This window comes from Lycium ferocissimum, unplaced genomic scaffold (genome assembly GCF_029784015.1).
Source record: "Lycium ferocissimum isolate CSIRO_LF1 unplaced genomic scaffold, AGI_CSIRO_Lferr_CH_V1 ctg12937, whole genome shotgun sequence".
Taxonomy (NCBI): domain Eukaryota; kingdom Viridiplantae; phylum Streptophyta; class Magnoliopsida; order Solanales; family Solanaceae; genus Lycium; species Lycium ferocissimum.
Genome location: NW_026714611.1, coordinates 1,497 through 19,167, shown reverse-complemented (window position 1 = coordinate 19,167; position 17,671 = coordinate 1,497). Strand labels below are relative to the sequence as shown.

The window sequence follows — 17,671 nt, the reverse complement described above, 5'->3', positions numbered from 1 at the left end:
GTGGCATGATTATTCCAAAAGAACCTTCCCAAAAGAATTTGTTGACAGCTTTCGGATGCGAAGGGTAAAGGCGTAGAATGTTTACAAGGGTCTGCGATACCATTTGACTACTTGTATCACAGATTTGGCTACCAAAGAAAGTTTCACCAATCATCAAGATGAATTTTTCTCGTATGATTCTTGGAAACAAAAATGGTGCTTCGCTTTCTCAGTATGTTTTTTGGGAACTATGGTATTTCCTAAAGGGGCGACGAGAGATATTCACACCCGACTCATTATTGTAACAGAAGCCCTGTTTGGTGGAATTGAAGGGAAATACTACACTGTGGTACCTATGGTCGTGGCAGATATCTATCGAGCGTTGGGGGATTGCAAGCATGGATACAAACATTTTGAGGGATGCAATTTGCTTCTACAAATTTGGCTAATGGAATATCTCCAAAAGGTCGACAGAAGTCTTGCATTTCGAAAGCCGACGGGAGAAAATCACATTCTTGGACATGTTCCAGGAGCTATTGTCACACCCCGATCTTGATCAGGGTGTGATGGGCACCCGACCCCGTAACCGGAGCCGAGCGAACCCTCTGACTCTTATTCCAAGCGTAATTTTTTTTTTCTAAGTCTAATAAACATGACAAAGCTTACTAAAATATTCTTTCTGTTGCTCCTAAGTCACATAAAATATGGAACTGTATACAACTCGTATCATACTACAAACTGACTCCCGAAACCCATGACTCTGTCTGCAAAGTCTCTAACTGGTATCAGAAATCCTGGCACGTGTACTCTGACTCGGCTACACTCCAGGCCAAATGGAGCTTGCCAACTTCGCTGGAACATCTTCTTTATTAACTTCAACCTGTCTGGGTGCACCTGCGCGGCATGAAACGCAGCCCCCGAAGAAGAGGGGTCAGTACGAGCAATGTACTGAGTATGTAAGACATGAATAGTAACAACATAGTAAGAGCTGTAGAGTATATCATGTAAAGAGAGTATTCTGTACATACGAGATATATCATGGGAAGTCGTGTTCCGTACATATGGAACATATCACGTGTAAAACAAGAATTCGTGCGGAAGCAATAACTCGTATGGAAACATAGACAAGGTAGCATAGAATAGAGAGTAACTCCGTATACGTGAGTGCCACTCGGGCGGAAGCCATGCATGCCTAGCTTTTTCTTTTTCTTTTTTTCGAACACGGTGTTTCTTGTTCTTATACATAGAAAAAAGATACTTTTCGAAAACGGTACTTTTTGCTTACGTACGGACGCCGAATTCATCGGCTCTCCCACCCCCCCTCCCCAACAGTGTCCCAAATATATCATAGTATATATATATATCACACAAACAGACGCCGCGTACGGCTCTCCCATATCCCGCGTCCGGGCATCCCGCGTCCGGGATGATAAGCCAGCTGAATCAGGTGGACACAGTTGCCCTCCCCATTCCCCACAAATACAATGTATACATAAACATTCATCAACATCAGATATTATATACATTATCATATAAACAGCATGCATGAGAGCCCAAGGAAGGTCATGTGTCTATCGGAGTGACGTAAGGTCGGTGACCTCCGATTACATTACGTATTAACCGGATCGCTTTGTCTCACCTTGAAGGAACGAGTATTTTAAGGCGAGACTACCAATGAAAAGCAACATCATGAACAACGTACAATAGAGTCACAAGACATCATAGTATTTCGTATACTTTGGAATCTTAGGAAAAACCATAGCCATCATACTTTTTCTCATCTCTAGCATCATCATTATCATCATAGAACCATAATCGTTGTCTTAGTCTTTAAGGCTTTCAATAGTGTAAAACTTGGTTTTTGGAGAAAAATGAAAATTTTGGAAAACATTTGTAAACTTTCGGGAAGGAAAATCATGCCTTGGGGTCAATGGTTTAGTTAGGACCGTTATCGTTTGGTAGTCGGGATAATAACCAAGAACTTCCATTGACTTTAATACGGAGATAAGCCTAATGGGACAATAGGAGGGAATTCGGGAATAGTGGGCCTACCTCGGATCAAATGAGGCGACGTACACAATTTACGTATAATACATTTCATAATGTTGCTTATGGAAGTCTTAGGGTGATCCGGTTGTATTCTTGCAAGTCCTAGGGTGTTTCGACCTTTCTTTCACTATTCAAGCACTTTTGGTTCAATGCCACTGAATGAATAGTAACTATTTTTCAATCTCGGATTTCTAGAGTTAGGGAAGTCCCCGAGGCGCGAACTCAAGCCTATACGTCTAGGACATGCCAAAGAAAGAAATTAAGGTCTTACATACCTCTTGCCACTCCTTCAGCCTCTCCAAATTCGCGTTGCAAATCCACCGAAATCTACAATTTGGTCCTGTTTACCCAACTTTGATTAGAGTCTTTTAGAAGTCCAATCTTGAATTCACATTTGTCTACGAAATTTTGACAAAGATTTCCCCCCGTAAATGTGCCATCCCGAGAATATGGCTCGGCCCAATTCAACAACAACAACCCGAGAATGGAACTCGGCCACAATATCAACAACAAAACCAACAATAGCATCTTCAAACACATTCTAACACTAGCAATCCCTTTTCCCACAATTCGACAATATTCCCTTTATTCAAATAACTTCATGCATTCAAACTAACACCAATGATCATACATTCAAATATTATTCCGAAGCCATTTAAATACGATCTAGAAGCATTCCAAACAACTCATACAACATTATTTTCATCAAAAGAAAGAACTATATTCAAATTATGTTGGCTCCCAAAACAGCCCATGACCATTACAACTTCAACATAAGTTATCGAACTTTCATTTTCATTACATAGAGTCCACCACAACAACAACTAGAATACTAACTAACATTAATCCATTTTTCTACACCATGGCAGCCCACTCACGGCCACACACATCACACACGGCCACCTTCAACATGCATGCATTTCATGAATTTCATCCCTTTCAACACATTAAAACATGCTCAAAACATCTATTACAATATCAATCAAACACTAAATAGAATTTGTTCATCATGCCTTTGCCAATCAACATGTACACGGCTATATTTTCAACACCACAATTTCATGACTTCCATTCATTTCCACACTCCACAACCTACATAAATCATGTATAACATATGGAAAACAAGTTTGAGTCTTACCTTCTCCTTCAACTCCTCCCACGGCTAAGCCTTGTTTCTTGCTAAACAAATGGTTTCCTTCTTCCAACAACTACTCCATATGATAGAGGACCTTCCATTTAGTAGGAAAACATGAAGAGAAAAATTTTCCATGGTCACCTTCAAAGGGCTGTTCGGCCAGCCCTTGGCCGAACCCCTCTCTCTCTCTTTTTCATCTTTCTTTTGTTTTCTTTCTTGTTTCTTTTCTTGTGTTGAATTGTCCATCTTTCCCTATATATATTTACATATATAATTTGCATGCATGTGAGGGGCACATGCCCCCTCTCTAGATCTTTCTTCTTTTTTTTCCTCCTTTTCTTTATTTTTCTAGACTTTTCTTGAAATTTCTTGAAATTTAATCCAAGAAGACTAAATGTCTTGCCACATAAGCTTTGGCTCCTTTTCAAGACTTTTTCTTGAACTTGGTGAAATTACCATTTTACCCTCGACTTTCCTTAATATTACCATTTTGTCCCCATCCTTCCACATTATTTTCACGGCCCATTTTACGAATTTCTCGTCTTGCCCCTAGCCGTTCTCAATATTTCCACAATACCAATATCCATAAATAACATTCCCAACGACTCCGACACTGAATTTATTTTAGAACATGGTCTTGTCCTTAATTTCTTACCATTATCCCACAACGTCCGAACGTACGAAATACGGGCTATAACATCCTCTCCCCCTTTAGAACATTCGTCCTCGAATGTTCAATCCGACCTTATGAGCGTCATAATGCTCGGGGAGGGTTCCTTTTATAGCTACTCTTTCCCTTATGCCCGTTCCTTATCCTTTACCTTATTCTTCATCGAACTCCTCGGTCTCTCCCCTTTAAGGGGCTCCTTATATGCCGATAGTCCTTTTATGAAGTCTTTGTTGATACCTTATTCCTCGCCTTCCTTCAAATCCTATGCCTCACATATCGGGAACTCTTTACTTTTCACCTTTTTCCGGCATCCTGATCTCCTTATTTTCCATTACTCACTCTCTTTCTTTTCCGAATATGGTACACATTTTCATCTCTTTGTATATATATATACATTTACTATCAACTAACCCACAAGGTACTTTCCAACGCTATTCAAGCCTATCCTAATTCCCGAGCCGTGACACACTTCACATCTCTTTTCCGGACTAATCCACCTCGTCTTACGCGTCCTCTTGGGGTCTCCATCCATCCATATATTCTAGTTTTCCTTAGGTTACTCTTAACTTGTTCATTTGTTCCCCGTATCTCAATTTGTAGAACTTTTAGTTTATTTCCCAGGGGGTCACCCATCCTGAAATTGCTCTCACCTGAGCACGCTTAACCCCGAGACTTTGGTGGAATTTGGTACCTTAACACTGATATTTTCGCATCTACTTCCTTGTGTACCTTTTATTTCCTGATCAAAGGCTAGTCGAAGTCTCACAGCTTCCGAGGCATTTTCGTAACACGTCCTTTTCTTTATAATTACTATTTTGCCCTTTTTCTCTTCTCGATACTCACTTTCTCGCCCGTATATGACTATTTTCTCGCCTCGGGCGCCCGGCTTAACATAACGGAACAAATATATCCATCCGGTCTTATCTCTTTGACTTCCATATCATCCCTCGCCTCTTTTCCGCCAATGCATCGGCGCTTGCGGAAATCAACGGTGAGTATAAGGAATCTTGTTTCCTATGACTTGGCTCTATCGCACGATCTAATGACAAAAGAAGGTCAATAATTCCTAGATGCCCCGCAGCCTCCCGTTTATAAATGTGGCCGGCTTCACACCCATAAACGAACTCTACCGGACACGACTTTGCGTACATCCCTTAGATCGACTGCTCTCGATACCACTTTGTCACACCCCGATCTTGATCGGTGTGATGGGCACCGACCCCGTAACCGGAGCGAGCGAACCCTCCGACTCTTATTCCAAGCGTAATTTTTTTTTTCTAAGTCTAATATACATGACAAAGCTTACTAAAATATTCTTTCTGTTGCTCTAAGTCACATAAAATATGGAACCGTATACAACTCGTATCATACTACGGAGGCCGACTCCCGAAACCCATGACTCTCCGCAAAGTCTCTAACTGGTATCGAAATCCCGCACGTGTACTCGACTCGGCTACACTCCGGACCAAATGGAGCTTGCCAACTTCGGCTGGAACATCTTCTTTATTAACTTCAAACTGTCATGCACTCGCGCGGCATGAAACGCAGCCCCCGAAGAAGAGGGGTCAGTACGAGCAATGTACTGAGTATGTAAGACATGAATAGTAACAACATAGTAAGAGCTGTAGAGTATATCATGTAAAGAGAGTATTCTGTACATACGAGATATATCATGGGAAGTTGTGTCTGTACATATGGAACATATCACGTGTAAAACAGTAACCTGTGCAGAGCAATAACTGTATGGAAACATAGACAGTAGCATAGAATAGAGGAGTAACCTGTACATGTGAATGCCACTCAGGGCGGAAGCCATGCATGCCTAGCTTTTTCTTTTTCTTTTTCTGAACACGGTGTTTCTTGTTCTTATACATAGAAAACAGATACTTTTCAGAAAACGGTACTTTTTGCTTGCGGTACGTACGCCGAATCCATCGGCTCTCCCACCCCCTCCCCAACAAAGTTGTCCCGGATATATCATAGTATATATATATATATCACACAAACGACGCCGCATACGGCTCTCCCTTATCCCGCGTCCGGCATCCCGCGTCCGGGATGATAAGCTTGAATCGGTGGACACGGTTGCCCTCCCCATTCCCCACAAATACAATGTATACATAAACATTCATCAACATATATATTATATACATTATCATATAAACGAAAGCATGCATGAGAGCCCAAGGAAGGTCATGTGTCTATCGGAGTGACGTAAGGTCGGTGACCTCCGATTACATTATGTATTAACCGGATCGCTTTGTCTCACCTTGAAGGAACGAGTATTTTAAGGCGAGACTACCAATGAAAAGCAACATCATGAACAACGTACAATAGAGTCACAAGACGAAGTTTCGTATACTTTGGAATCTTAGGAAAACGATCATCATACTTTTTCTCATCTCTAGCATCATCATTATCATCATAGAACCATAATCGTTGTCTTAGTCTTTAAGGCTTTCAATAGTGTAAAACTTGGTTTTTGGAGAAAAATGAAAATTTTGGAAAACATTTGTAAACTTTCGGGAAGGAAAATCATGCCTTGGGGTCAATGGTTTAGTTAGGACCGTTATCGTTTGGTAGTCGGGATAATAACCAAGAACTTCCATTGACTTTAATACGGAGATAAGCCTAATGGGACAATAGGAGGGAATTCGGGAATAGTGGGCCTACCTCGGATCAAATGAGGCGGCGTACACAATTTACGTATAATACATTTCATAATGTTGCTTATGGAAGTCTTAGAGTGATCGGGTTGTATTCTTGCAAGTCCTAGGGTGTTTCGACCTTTCTTTCACTATTCAAGCACTTTTGGTTCAATGCCATTTGAATGAATAGTAACTATTTTTCAATCTCGGATTTCTAGAGTTAGGGAAGTCCCCGAGGCGCGAACTCAAGCCTATACGTCTAGGACATGACAAAGAAAGAAAGTAAGGTCTTACATACCTCTTGCCACTCCTTCAGCCTCTCCAAATTCGCATTGCAAATCCACCGAAATCTACAATTTGGTCCTGTTTACCCAACTTTGATTAGAGTCTTTTAGAAGTCCAATCTTGAATTCACATTTGTCTACAGAAATTTTGACAGCATTTCCCCTGTAAATGTGCCATCCCGAGAATATGGCTCGGCCCAATTCAACAACAACAACCCGAGAATGGAACTCGGCCACAATATCAACAACAAAACCAACAATAGCATCTTCAAACACATTCTAACACTAGCAATCCCTTTTCCCACAATTCGACAATATTCCCTTTATTCAAATAACTTCATGCATTCAAACTAACACCAATGATCATACATTCAAATATTATTCCGAAGCTATTTAAATACGATCTAGAAGCATTCCAAACAACTCATACAACATTATTTTCATCAAAAGAAAGAACTATATTCAAATTATGTTAGCTCCCAAAACAGCCCATGACCATTACAACTTCAACATAAGTTATCGAACTTTCATTTTCATTACATAGAGTCCACCACAACAACCACTAGAATACTAACTAACATTAATCCATTTTTCTACACCATGGCAGCCCACTCACGGCCACACACATCACACACGGCCACCTCCAACATGCATGCATTTCATGAATTTCATCCCTTTCAACACATTAAAACATGCTCAAAACATCTATTACAATATCAATCAAACACTAAATAGAATTTGTTCATCATGCCTTTGCCAATCAACATGTACACGGCTATATTTTCAACACCACAATTTCATGACTTCCATTCATTTCCACACTCCACAACCTACATAAATCATGTATAACATATGGAAAACAAGTTTGAGTCTTACCTTCTCCTTCAACTCCTCCCACGGCTAAGCCTTGTTTCTTGCTAAACAAATGGTTTCCTTCTTCCAACAACTACTCCATATGATAGAGGACCTTCCATTTAGTAGGAAAACATGAAGAGAAAAATTTTCCATGGTCACCTTCAAAGGGCTGTTCGGCCAGCCCTTGGCCGAACCCCTCTCTCTCTCTTTTTCATCTTTCTTTTGTTTTCTTTCTTGTTTCTTTTCTTGTGTTGAATTGTCCATCTTTCCCTATATATATTTACATATATAATTTGCATGCATGTGAGGGGCACATGCCCCCTCTCTAGATCTTTCTTCTTTTTTTCCTCCTTTTCTTTATTTTTCTAGACTTTTCTTGAAATTTCTTGAAATTTAATCCAAGAAGACTAAATGTCTTGCCACATAAGCTTTGGCTCCTTTTCAAGACTTTTTCTTGAACTTGGTGAAATTACCATTTTACCCCTCGACTTTCCTTAATATTACCATTTTGTCCCCATCCTTCCACATTATTTTCACGGCCCATTTTGCGAATTTCTCGTCTTGCCCCTAGCCGTTCTCAATATTTCCACAATACCAATATCCATAAATAACATTCCCAATGACTCCGACACTGAATTTATTTTAGAACATGGTCTTGTCCTTAATTTCTTACCATTATCTCACAACGTCCGAACGTACGAAATACGGGCTATAACAGCTATTTTGGCTAATAGACCTTTTGAAAAGCCAAATTGTGTAGAGGGGTGGGTAATACTTCTTAGCCGTTTGAACGATGATTCAATCCAATGGATGCTCGGTTGGTTTTCATCTGAAGGTCTGGTGTTTCGCACGAAGATCGTGCCATTTTTAGTTTTGATGGGACTTCGGGGCTTGCAACCTAATGCCCCGCTGAGAGTTCTAAGACAATCTGGAAGGAAGCAAACCATACCCTTAGTAGCAGACATGGATCATTACCGAGCCGACTACAAAGAGGGGAAAATTCCTTTTGCAAAAGAGGTTCTAAGCATGTGGAAATCAAGGGAGACTATGAAAGCAGAGTCAATTGAGCCTAACAGATACCAAGCAGGATGCGATGATAACTATCTGGAGTGGTTGGCTGCTAACTTGGAAGGATCAATCACACCCGGAGTTAGCTTGAAGGGACGAATTAAGGATGGAGAAGCAGAAGCACACATCTTGCTTCGGCAACTGCGTAAGAAAAATCTCATCTCTGAAGCTGAACACTATGCACAACTTGAGGAAAAAGAAAGGGAGGCAAAGAAGTGGAAGCAACAGGCACTTAGTTACGAGCAAACCATGCAAGAATTAGATACACTTCTTGCTCAGCAAGGAGAAACTTGCATCAAAGAAGATATCAAGACAGGAGGGGTTCTGGCTATGTCATACCTTATCCAGAACTGCCGGAAGATTGATCAATCAATTCAAGCAACCAAGAGGCTCAAGAACGATGAAGGGCCTTCTTCATTTTAATTAGCTCATTGAAAGTCAAGTTTTTGTTGTAATAATTTCCTTTATTATTCTGTACTAAGGATTTAATTTTCGAACAATGTATGTTTTTGGGGTCTTCAATTAATGGCACGTTGGGATGACATATAATTACATGTTTTATCCTTCAAACCTTCGCTAGGCCTACCTCTGGCACAAAAGAGGTCCCATGCATAATAGGTCGCGCTATGATTTTCTTTTGCTATATGATTTTTCTTTTGCTATGTGGTTTGTTTGCTATGCGATATGTGTTTTCTTTCAAATATTAATTGCTTATGTTAACAGTATTTTATCCAAATAGCAATTACTCGCACTATACTAACGCAGTTTTCTTCATTTTTGAAGGTTTTCTTTTATTTTGATTATTTCCCCAAAGGTTGATTCGCGTTGACTGCGAACTGGCGGATCACTCGTACTTCACAAGATCAAAAGCACGAACATCCGACAACATGAATGATTCAGGGGCATCTGAACAGAATGGCTTGGGACTTATCACCGTTCCGAGAGACGAACCTGAAGCTTCGGAAGGAAGAAATGGTGATGAACTCATCGCCCAATTAATGCAACAAATGGCCATCATGCAAAGTGAAATTGAGCGACTGCGAAATCTCACCAACCTATCCATTACCCTCAACACTCCTCCTCATGAACAAAGGACAAGTGCGGCAATCCCACCATCCTTCTCGCCTGTTGACTCGCCTGCCCCTCAACCATTTCCCTCAAACCCTCCGCTTCACACAATCAATCCAAACACCACTAATTCGCCTCCCATCCCACAACAAACTAATCCACAGCAAACCATCTCTCAACAATCTAATCCACAACAAGCCACCCCACAAACAACTAACCAAGCCTTCCCGCAACAAAATAACCCACAACAAGCCATACCACAACAAAATAACCCGCAACAAGCCAACCCGCAACCAGTCAACCCACAACAAGTTAACTTTCAACAAGCCAATCCATTACCCTTCACCACCCCATATATTCCTCAGCCTTCAGTTATCCAAAACATCCCACTCAACCAAACTACCCCACTTACCCAAAGCTACCAAGCAACCCAACACATACCTTTGGCACACACCGCTAACCATAACACGCAAAGATGTGCCACCGGTATATGTAGCGGAAGCTCAACCCTTCACTACCACATTACAAGCTGTGCAGCAACCAGAGGCTGATCCTTATGAGGAGATGGAAAGGGAAGCTAGGGCAAGAGCGGAAGAGAACGTTGCAAAGGAGATTCGTAGTCTGAAGGAAGCATTCAGAAGCATCCAAACCCACAAAGGATGTGAAGGACTGGAATACGAGGATCTGTGTATTCATCCCGACATTGAGTTGCCTGCTGGATATAAGGTGCCGAAATTCGATATGTTTGATGGAAAAGGAAATCCTCGGGCTCATTTGAGATCATACTGTGACAAGCTTGTTGGAGTAGGGAAAGATCAAGCCATTAGGATGAAGCTGTTTATAAGGAGCTTAACAGGAGAAGCACTTGATTGGTACACATGCCAAGATCCGCAAAAATGGCGTAGTTGGGGAGAGATGGCACAAGATTTCATGGATAGGCTCAGGTTTAACACTGAAACTGTCCCAGACAGATTCTATTTGATGAAGTTGGAAAGGAAGTCAACAGAAACTTTCAGAGAGTATGCTATGCGGTGGAGAGCAGAAGCCGCAAAGGTCCAGCCTCCGATGGCGGAAAGTGAGATGACGACGCTTTTTGTACAATCTCTAAAAGATGCAACATACTACGAAAGGTTGATAAGTGTCATCGGGCAAAAGTTTTCTGAAGTTATCAGGATGGGAGATTTCATAGAAGAAGGTATCAAGACAGGAAGAATCACAAATTTGGCAGCCTTGCAAGCAACAAGCAAGGCAATTCAATCAGATTCAATTGGGGGAGCAGTTAAGAAGAAGAAGGACGGAGTGTCCGCGGTCATGACCATCCAGGAACGTAGACCAAACCAGATGTTAACCTACCAATACCCTTCCTCCCAGCCCGCATATTACAGCCAATACACCCAAACCCCTCAGCCTTATTACCAGCCTCCACCCGCTCCCTACCTTGTTTACCACACCCAGCCAACATATTGTCCACCTCGAGCACCCGCCTATCAAAGCCCATCACGATACCAACCAACCTACTCGCCTCAACCCCAATACCAACCACAAAACCATCCACAAAATACACCCAGACCTCGCCCAAACTTTGAAAGAAAACCAACTAAAACTTATACACCATTAGCCGAACCCTTAGCCCAATTATATGAAAGATTGAGAACCGCAGGGATACTCCAACCGATTCAAGGAAGAGTTCCTAACCCCTTCCTAGATGGTATGATGGGACTAAACATTGTGCGTATCACTCAGGAGTTGCCGGACATGATACTGAAAATTGCCTTACTCTTAAAGATAAAATTGAGGCGTTGATCAAAGAAGGAGTCATCCAGCTCAAAGGGGCTCCCCCAAATATAAATGACAATCCTCTGCCCAATCATGGTGATGCAAATGTGAACATGATCACCATTGATGAAGAATGTAACCTGGAAGGGACTATTGTGCCAGTCAAAAAAGAGGAAAAGGTTGAATCATCAGCCTTTATCGCTCCCGTAATTACAGTCCAAGTGAGGGCACCGATTGAAGTGGAAGTGCTCACTCCCAGGCCTAAGATCACAGCCTTAGTTGCTCAGGCACCTTCTTTCAACACCAAAGCAGTTCCTTGGAATTACTCGGCTGATGAAAAGAACAAAGGAAAGGCAAAGGTGGTTGTAGAAACCGTTGCTGCCGGGATGACAAGATCTGGGCGGTGTTATGCCCCCGAAGAGGTAGCACGAGGAGCACCAAGTAAGGAAAACAACCAAAAGAAAGCTGTGACAGAAGCTGAAGTAGAAGAATTCTGGAGGAAGATGCCAACTAAGGAATATTCTGTGGTAGAACAACTAAAGAAAACACCAGCCCAAATTTCTTTATTGTCATTGTTGATGAGTTCTGAAACCCATAGGAGCGCTCTAGTCAAGGTATTAACTGAAGCTTATGTTCCAGCTGAGACCTCTAGCGAGAAATTTTCAGCCATGGTTGGAGAAATTCTCGAAGCCCACAAAGTCTCTTTTCATGACGATGAGTTGCCACCTGAAGGTTTGGGGCACAACAAGGCATTGAACATCACAGTCAAATGCAGAGATAAGTTCATTGCTAAAGTATTGATTGATGGGGGTTCAGCAGTTAACATATGTCCTATCATTACTCTCCGAGCTTTAGGAATTGATATCGGAAAACTTCGTGATAGTCACGTGAGGGTCAAAGGTTTTGATGGAGCTCAAAGAGGTGTCGTAGGGGAAATTGACTTGGTATTGGAGATTGGACCCGTGGAGTTTACGGTGGAATTCCAAGTGATGGATATATCCGCTAGCTACAATTTGCTGATAGGAAGGCCATGGATCCATATGGCTGGTGCAGTCCCTTCTACCCTACACCAAAGTTTGAAATTTGTCTGGAATCATCAAGAAATTGTGATCCATGGAGAGGGCAACAATTCGATTTATCCCGAAAATTCAATTCCTGTTATTGAAAGTGTAGAAAGGCTAGATGGATCTATTTTCCATATTAAGGAAACCATGTGTACTACTCAAGCTGAAAGGGTAAAGTTGCCACGTGTGCTTATGATGGTGGCTTGGGAAATGTTGAAGAATGGTTTTAAGCCTGGTCGGGGTCTTGGAGTGAACTTGGATGGAATAGTAGAACCAATTCAATTACCCGGCCAGAAAGATACTTTTGGTCTTAGATACGAGCCCACTCTTGAAGAAATTTCACTGGCTAGTCTCAGAAGGAAAGGTGATATTCCCTTGCCAAAGCCTGTCCCGCTCCTGAATCAGTCATTTTTCAAGGCGTCTGTCACCCAAGTACCAGAGGAAGCTGCTGAAGATAACCTCGTGGAAGGTCTCAAGAATCTATTCATTGCCGAGGAAGAAGCTGAATGCAATGTGATTCTGAATGATTGCCCGAAACTCCAACTATCCGGGATGCGAGCTCTGGAGATGCTTTAAACAATTGGACTTGTACCCCGCCCCCGATTCTCCGGGAGTCTTGGTAGATGATTTGTATTAGTATTTGATGAAACAACGCGATTCAAATTTGAGGCCTGAATCGTGTTTATACTTTTGTTATGTTTTGCCTCCACCTTTTGAAAGCTTAAATGCCAAATCCAAACTATAATTTTCTATTTTAATTTCGTCTTCATTTAATTAATTTCTCTGTTCTTTTTCAAAGAATCAAACTAGTAAATCTGCCGATACTGTGAATTTGACACGTAATGAAACAAGCGAACCAATTCTAAATGCCGAACAAGATTCTGAAGAATATGAAGAGGACCTGCAACCTGAAGAGTTAACTAAAGATTTTGAACATTTTGAGAATAAGCCAAAACCAAATTTGGATGAAACAGAGACCATAAATTTGGGAGATTCAGAAACGATGAGGGAAACAAGAATTAGTGTCCATTTAACTCCGTCACAAAGGGAAGAATTGATCAACCTTTTGAGACAATATATAGACGTGTTCGCTTGGTCTTACGATGATATGCCGGGTCTAAGCACGGACATTGTTTCGCATAAGTTGCCTATTGATCCATCTTGTCCTCCGGTGAAACAAAAGAAAAGAAATATTAAACCGGATTTGAGTTTAAAAGTCAAGGAAGAAGTCTCCAAGCAATTTGATGCAAAGGTTATTCGAGCTGCGAGGTATCCCACTTGGCTAGCCAATATCGTGCCTGTACCAAAGAAGGATGGCAAAGTTAGGGTATGCGTGGATTATCGGGATCTCAACAAGGCTAGCCCGAAAGATGACTTTCCCCTCCCAAATATTCACATACTTATTGATAACTGTGCGAAGCATGAGCTGCAGTCATTCGTTGATTGCTTCGCAGGATACCACCAAATTCTGATGGATGAAGAAGATGCCGAGAAAACGGCATTCGTCACACCTTGGGGAGTATACTATTATCGAGTGATGCCTTTTGGACTCAAGAATGCTGGTGCCACCTATATGAGAGCCATGACTACTATTTTTCATGACATGTTCCACAAGGAGATTGAAGTCTATGTGGATGATATCATCATCAAGTCACGAAAGAGTTCGGATCACCCGGGATTTGAAGAAGTTCTTTGACAAAGGTTGAGGCGATATAATTTGAAATTAAATCCCGCAAAGTGTGCATTTGGTGTTCCTGCTGGGAAGCTGTTAGGTTTTATTGTGAGCAGGAGGGGCATAGAATTGGATCCTTCAAAGATAAAGGCTATTCAAGAGTTGCCCGCCCCAAAGAGTCGAAAGGACGTGATGAGTTTCCTCGGTCGACTCAACTACATTAGCCGGTTCATAGCACAATCGACAGTAATATGTGAGCCGATAATCAAGCTATTGAGGAAAGATGCTGCTACCAAATGGACGGAAGATTGCCAACGAGCTTTTGATAAAATCAAGGAGTATTTGTCTAATCCGCCTGTTTTGGTGCCTCCGTGCCGGAAGACCTTTGTTATTATATTTGTCCGTGTCAGAAAATGCATTTGGATGCGTGTTGGGACAACATGATGAAACAGAAAGAAGGAGCAAGCAATATACTATTTGAGCAAGAAGTTCACGCCTTATGAGGCCCGTTATACTTTGTTGGAACGCACCTGCTGTTCTTTGACTTGGATTGCACAAAAGTTGAGACATTACCTGTCCGCATATACTACTTATCTCATCTCAAGGATGGATCCGCTCAAGTATATCTTTCAGAAGCCCATGCCTATCGGGAAGTTAGCCAAATGGCAAATTTTGCTAAGTGAGTTCGATATTGTATATGTTACCCAAAAGGCTATCAAAGGGCAGGCAATAGCGGATCATCTTGCTGAACATCCCGTAGATGAAGAATACATGCCTCTTAAAACTTATTTCCCCGATGAAGAGGTGTTGTTTGTCGGAGAAGATATCTCAGAAGAATATCCAGGGTGGAGAATGTTCTTTGATGGGGCTGCAAACTCCAAAGGAGTTGGCATTGGAGCAGTCTTAGTTTCGGAGTCAGGCCAGCATTATCCAATTTCAGCAAAGCTCAGGTTTCCGTGCACCAACAATATGGCAGAATATGAGGCTTGTATTCTTGGACTCAGAATGGCTGTTGATATGAACATACAAGAATTATTGGTTATAGGTGATTCAGACTTATTGGTTCATCAAGTACAAGGCGAGTGGACCACTAAGAACGTGAAGATACTTCCGTACCTGCATTGTGTGAAAGATTTGTGTAAGAGATTTATCAAGGTGGAATTCAAACATGTCCCAAGGGCTCAAAATGAGTTCGCGGATGCTTTGGCAACCTTGTCCTCTATGATTCAAAGACCCGGACAAGAATTACATAGATCCTATCAAGGTGAATGTGCAAGATCGCAAGCCTATTGTTTCCATGTAGATGAAGAACCCGATGGAGAACCTTGGTACTATGACATTAAGAAGTATCTCAAGGCAGAGACTATCCGAAAGGCATAACCAATGTTCGAAGAGGACACTTCGAAGATTAGCAAACCACTTTTTCCTAAATGGAGAAATCCTTTATAGGAGGACTCCAGATTTAGGATTGCTAAGGTGTGTTGATGCCAAAGAAGCGGTCAAGTTGATTGAAGAAGTGCATGGCGGTACATGCGGACCTCATATGAATGGTTTTACCCTGGCTAAGAAAATTCTACGAGCTGGCTATTTCTGGATGACTATGGAAACAGATTGCATTCGTTTTGTGCAAAAATGTCACCAATGTCAGATTCATGGTGATTTGATTCGCGTCCCACCAAATGAGTTAAATGTGACGAGTTCTCCTTGGCCATTTGCAGCTTGGGGCATGGATGTTATTGGTCCTATCGAGCCGGCCGCGTCAAATGGACATAGGTTCATTTTGGTAGCCATCGACTATTTCACAAAATGGGTAGAAGCATCTTCGTACAAGTCAGTGACGAAGAAGGTAGTGGTAGACTTTGTTCGCAATAACATCATTTGTCGATTCGGAATCCCTGAGTCAATTATAACAGATAATGGAGCTAATCTCAATAGTGGTCTGATGCGGGAGATTTGCGAAACATTTAAGATTACTCACCGCAATTCCACCCCTTATCGACCTCAGATGAATGGAGCAGTTGAAGCAGCCAACAAAAACATCAAGAGAATATTGCGGAAGATGATTGATAATTACAGACAATGGCACGAAAAATTGCCATTGGCCCTTCTCGGTTATCGCACCACTGTTAGGACTTCAACTGGGGCAACGCCTTATCTTTTGGTCTATGGAACAGAAGCTGTGTTACCTGCAGAGGTAGAAATACCATCCTTGAGGATTATCCAAGAAGCTGAGTTGAGTGATGCCAAATGGATACAAAATCGATATGAACAATTGATGCTCATTGACGAAAAGAGAATGAATGCAGTTTGTCATGGACAACTTTATCAGAATAGAATGGCCAAAGCTTTCAACAAGAAGGTAAGACCGAGACAATTCAAACCGGGACAATTGGTGTTGAAGCGTATATTCCCACACCAAAATGAAGCTAAGGGAAAATTTGCACCTAACTGGCAAGGGCCTTACATGGTTCATCGAGTACTAACTGGAGGAGCACTAATTTTAGCAGAAATGGATGGCGAAGTGTGGCCAAAAGCTATCAATGCAGATGCCGTCAAGAGATACTACGTCTAGGAGCTTTTCATTTATTTTATATGTAATGTTTTGTAATGTCTTTCTATGTAATGAAACTACATTTCCTCGGCGGGATATGTAGGAAACCCATATCGGGTTTGGTCTCTTTAAGATAGAAATTTCTAAAATTCCATTTGCTTGTAATATGAACTACGCCTGACCTGATTCCCGTGGTGGGATACGTAGGCGGCCTACATAGGCTTCGGTCACATTATTAGAAAATTTTAATTTTATTTTCCTTGTATGTCATGAACTACGCCTGACCTGATTCCCGTGGTGGGATACGTAGGCGGCCTACATAGGCTTCGGTCACATTATTAGAAAATTTTAATTTTATTTTCCTTGTATGTCTTGAACTACGCCTCGATTCCCCGTGGTCGTATATAAGGCTCGGTCCTCCGTGTTAAAAGTTCCATATCCTCCTATGCCAGAAACTGGGACAATTTTTAAGGGCATCATTGCAAAACGACATCAAGAGACATTGAGAGATAAGGTCAATTGAATCGTCAGACAGAAGGAAAGACTTTGGAGAAAGGACGTTCGCTTTGTTTCACAACGTGTCACGGTTCAAAGTTCGGCAAAATTATTTATCACTATATACATATTTACCATAAATTTATGCATATTTCCTTTTATAATAATATGATTTTCTTTATCAAATGGTTTTATTAGTTGGCCAAGACTTAGAAATAGGCGGAGGTTACAAGTCCATACAAAGCTGGAAGCACGAAGCATCAAGAGCTGGATCTTCAAAGTCAACACGAGTCAACCTCCCCCCCAAAACTTACAAATTTTCTTTGAGCGCAGGTTCTCAAAATTGCGGAAGTTGGA

General features: G+C 41.6%; 1 protein-coding gene across 1 annotated transcript; it reads left to right on the top strand.

Moving 5' to 3' along the window:
• The first annotated feature begins 9,575 nt into the window (after nucleotides 1-9,575).
• Nucleotides 9,576-16,840, top strand: LOC132042044 (uncharacterized). The gene is given in 12 exon segments (XM_059432677.1): nucleotides 9,576-9,786; nucleotides 10,253-11,083; nucleotides 11,500-12,264; nucleotides 12,454-13,109; nucleotides 13,396-14,639; nucleotides 14,641-14,717; nucleotides 14,720-15,138; nucleotides 15,214-15,626; nucleotides 15,628-15,851; nucleotides 15,953-15,978; nucleotides 15,980-16,315; nucleotides 16,424-16,840. Coding segments are annotated over 12 exon segments (5,619 nt in total).
• Nucleotides 16,841-17,671: the final 831 nt, after the last annotated feature.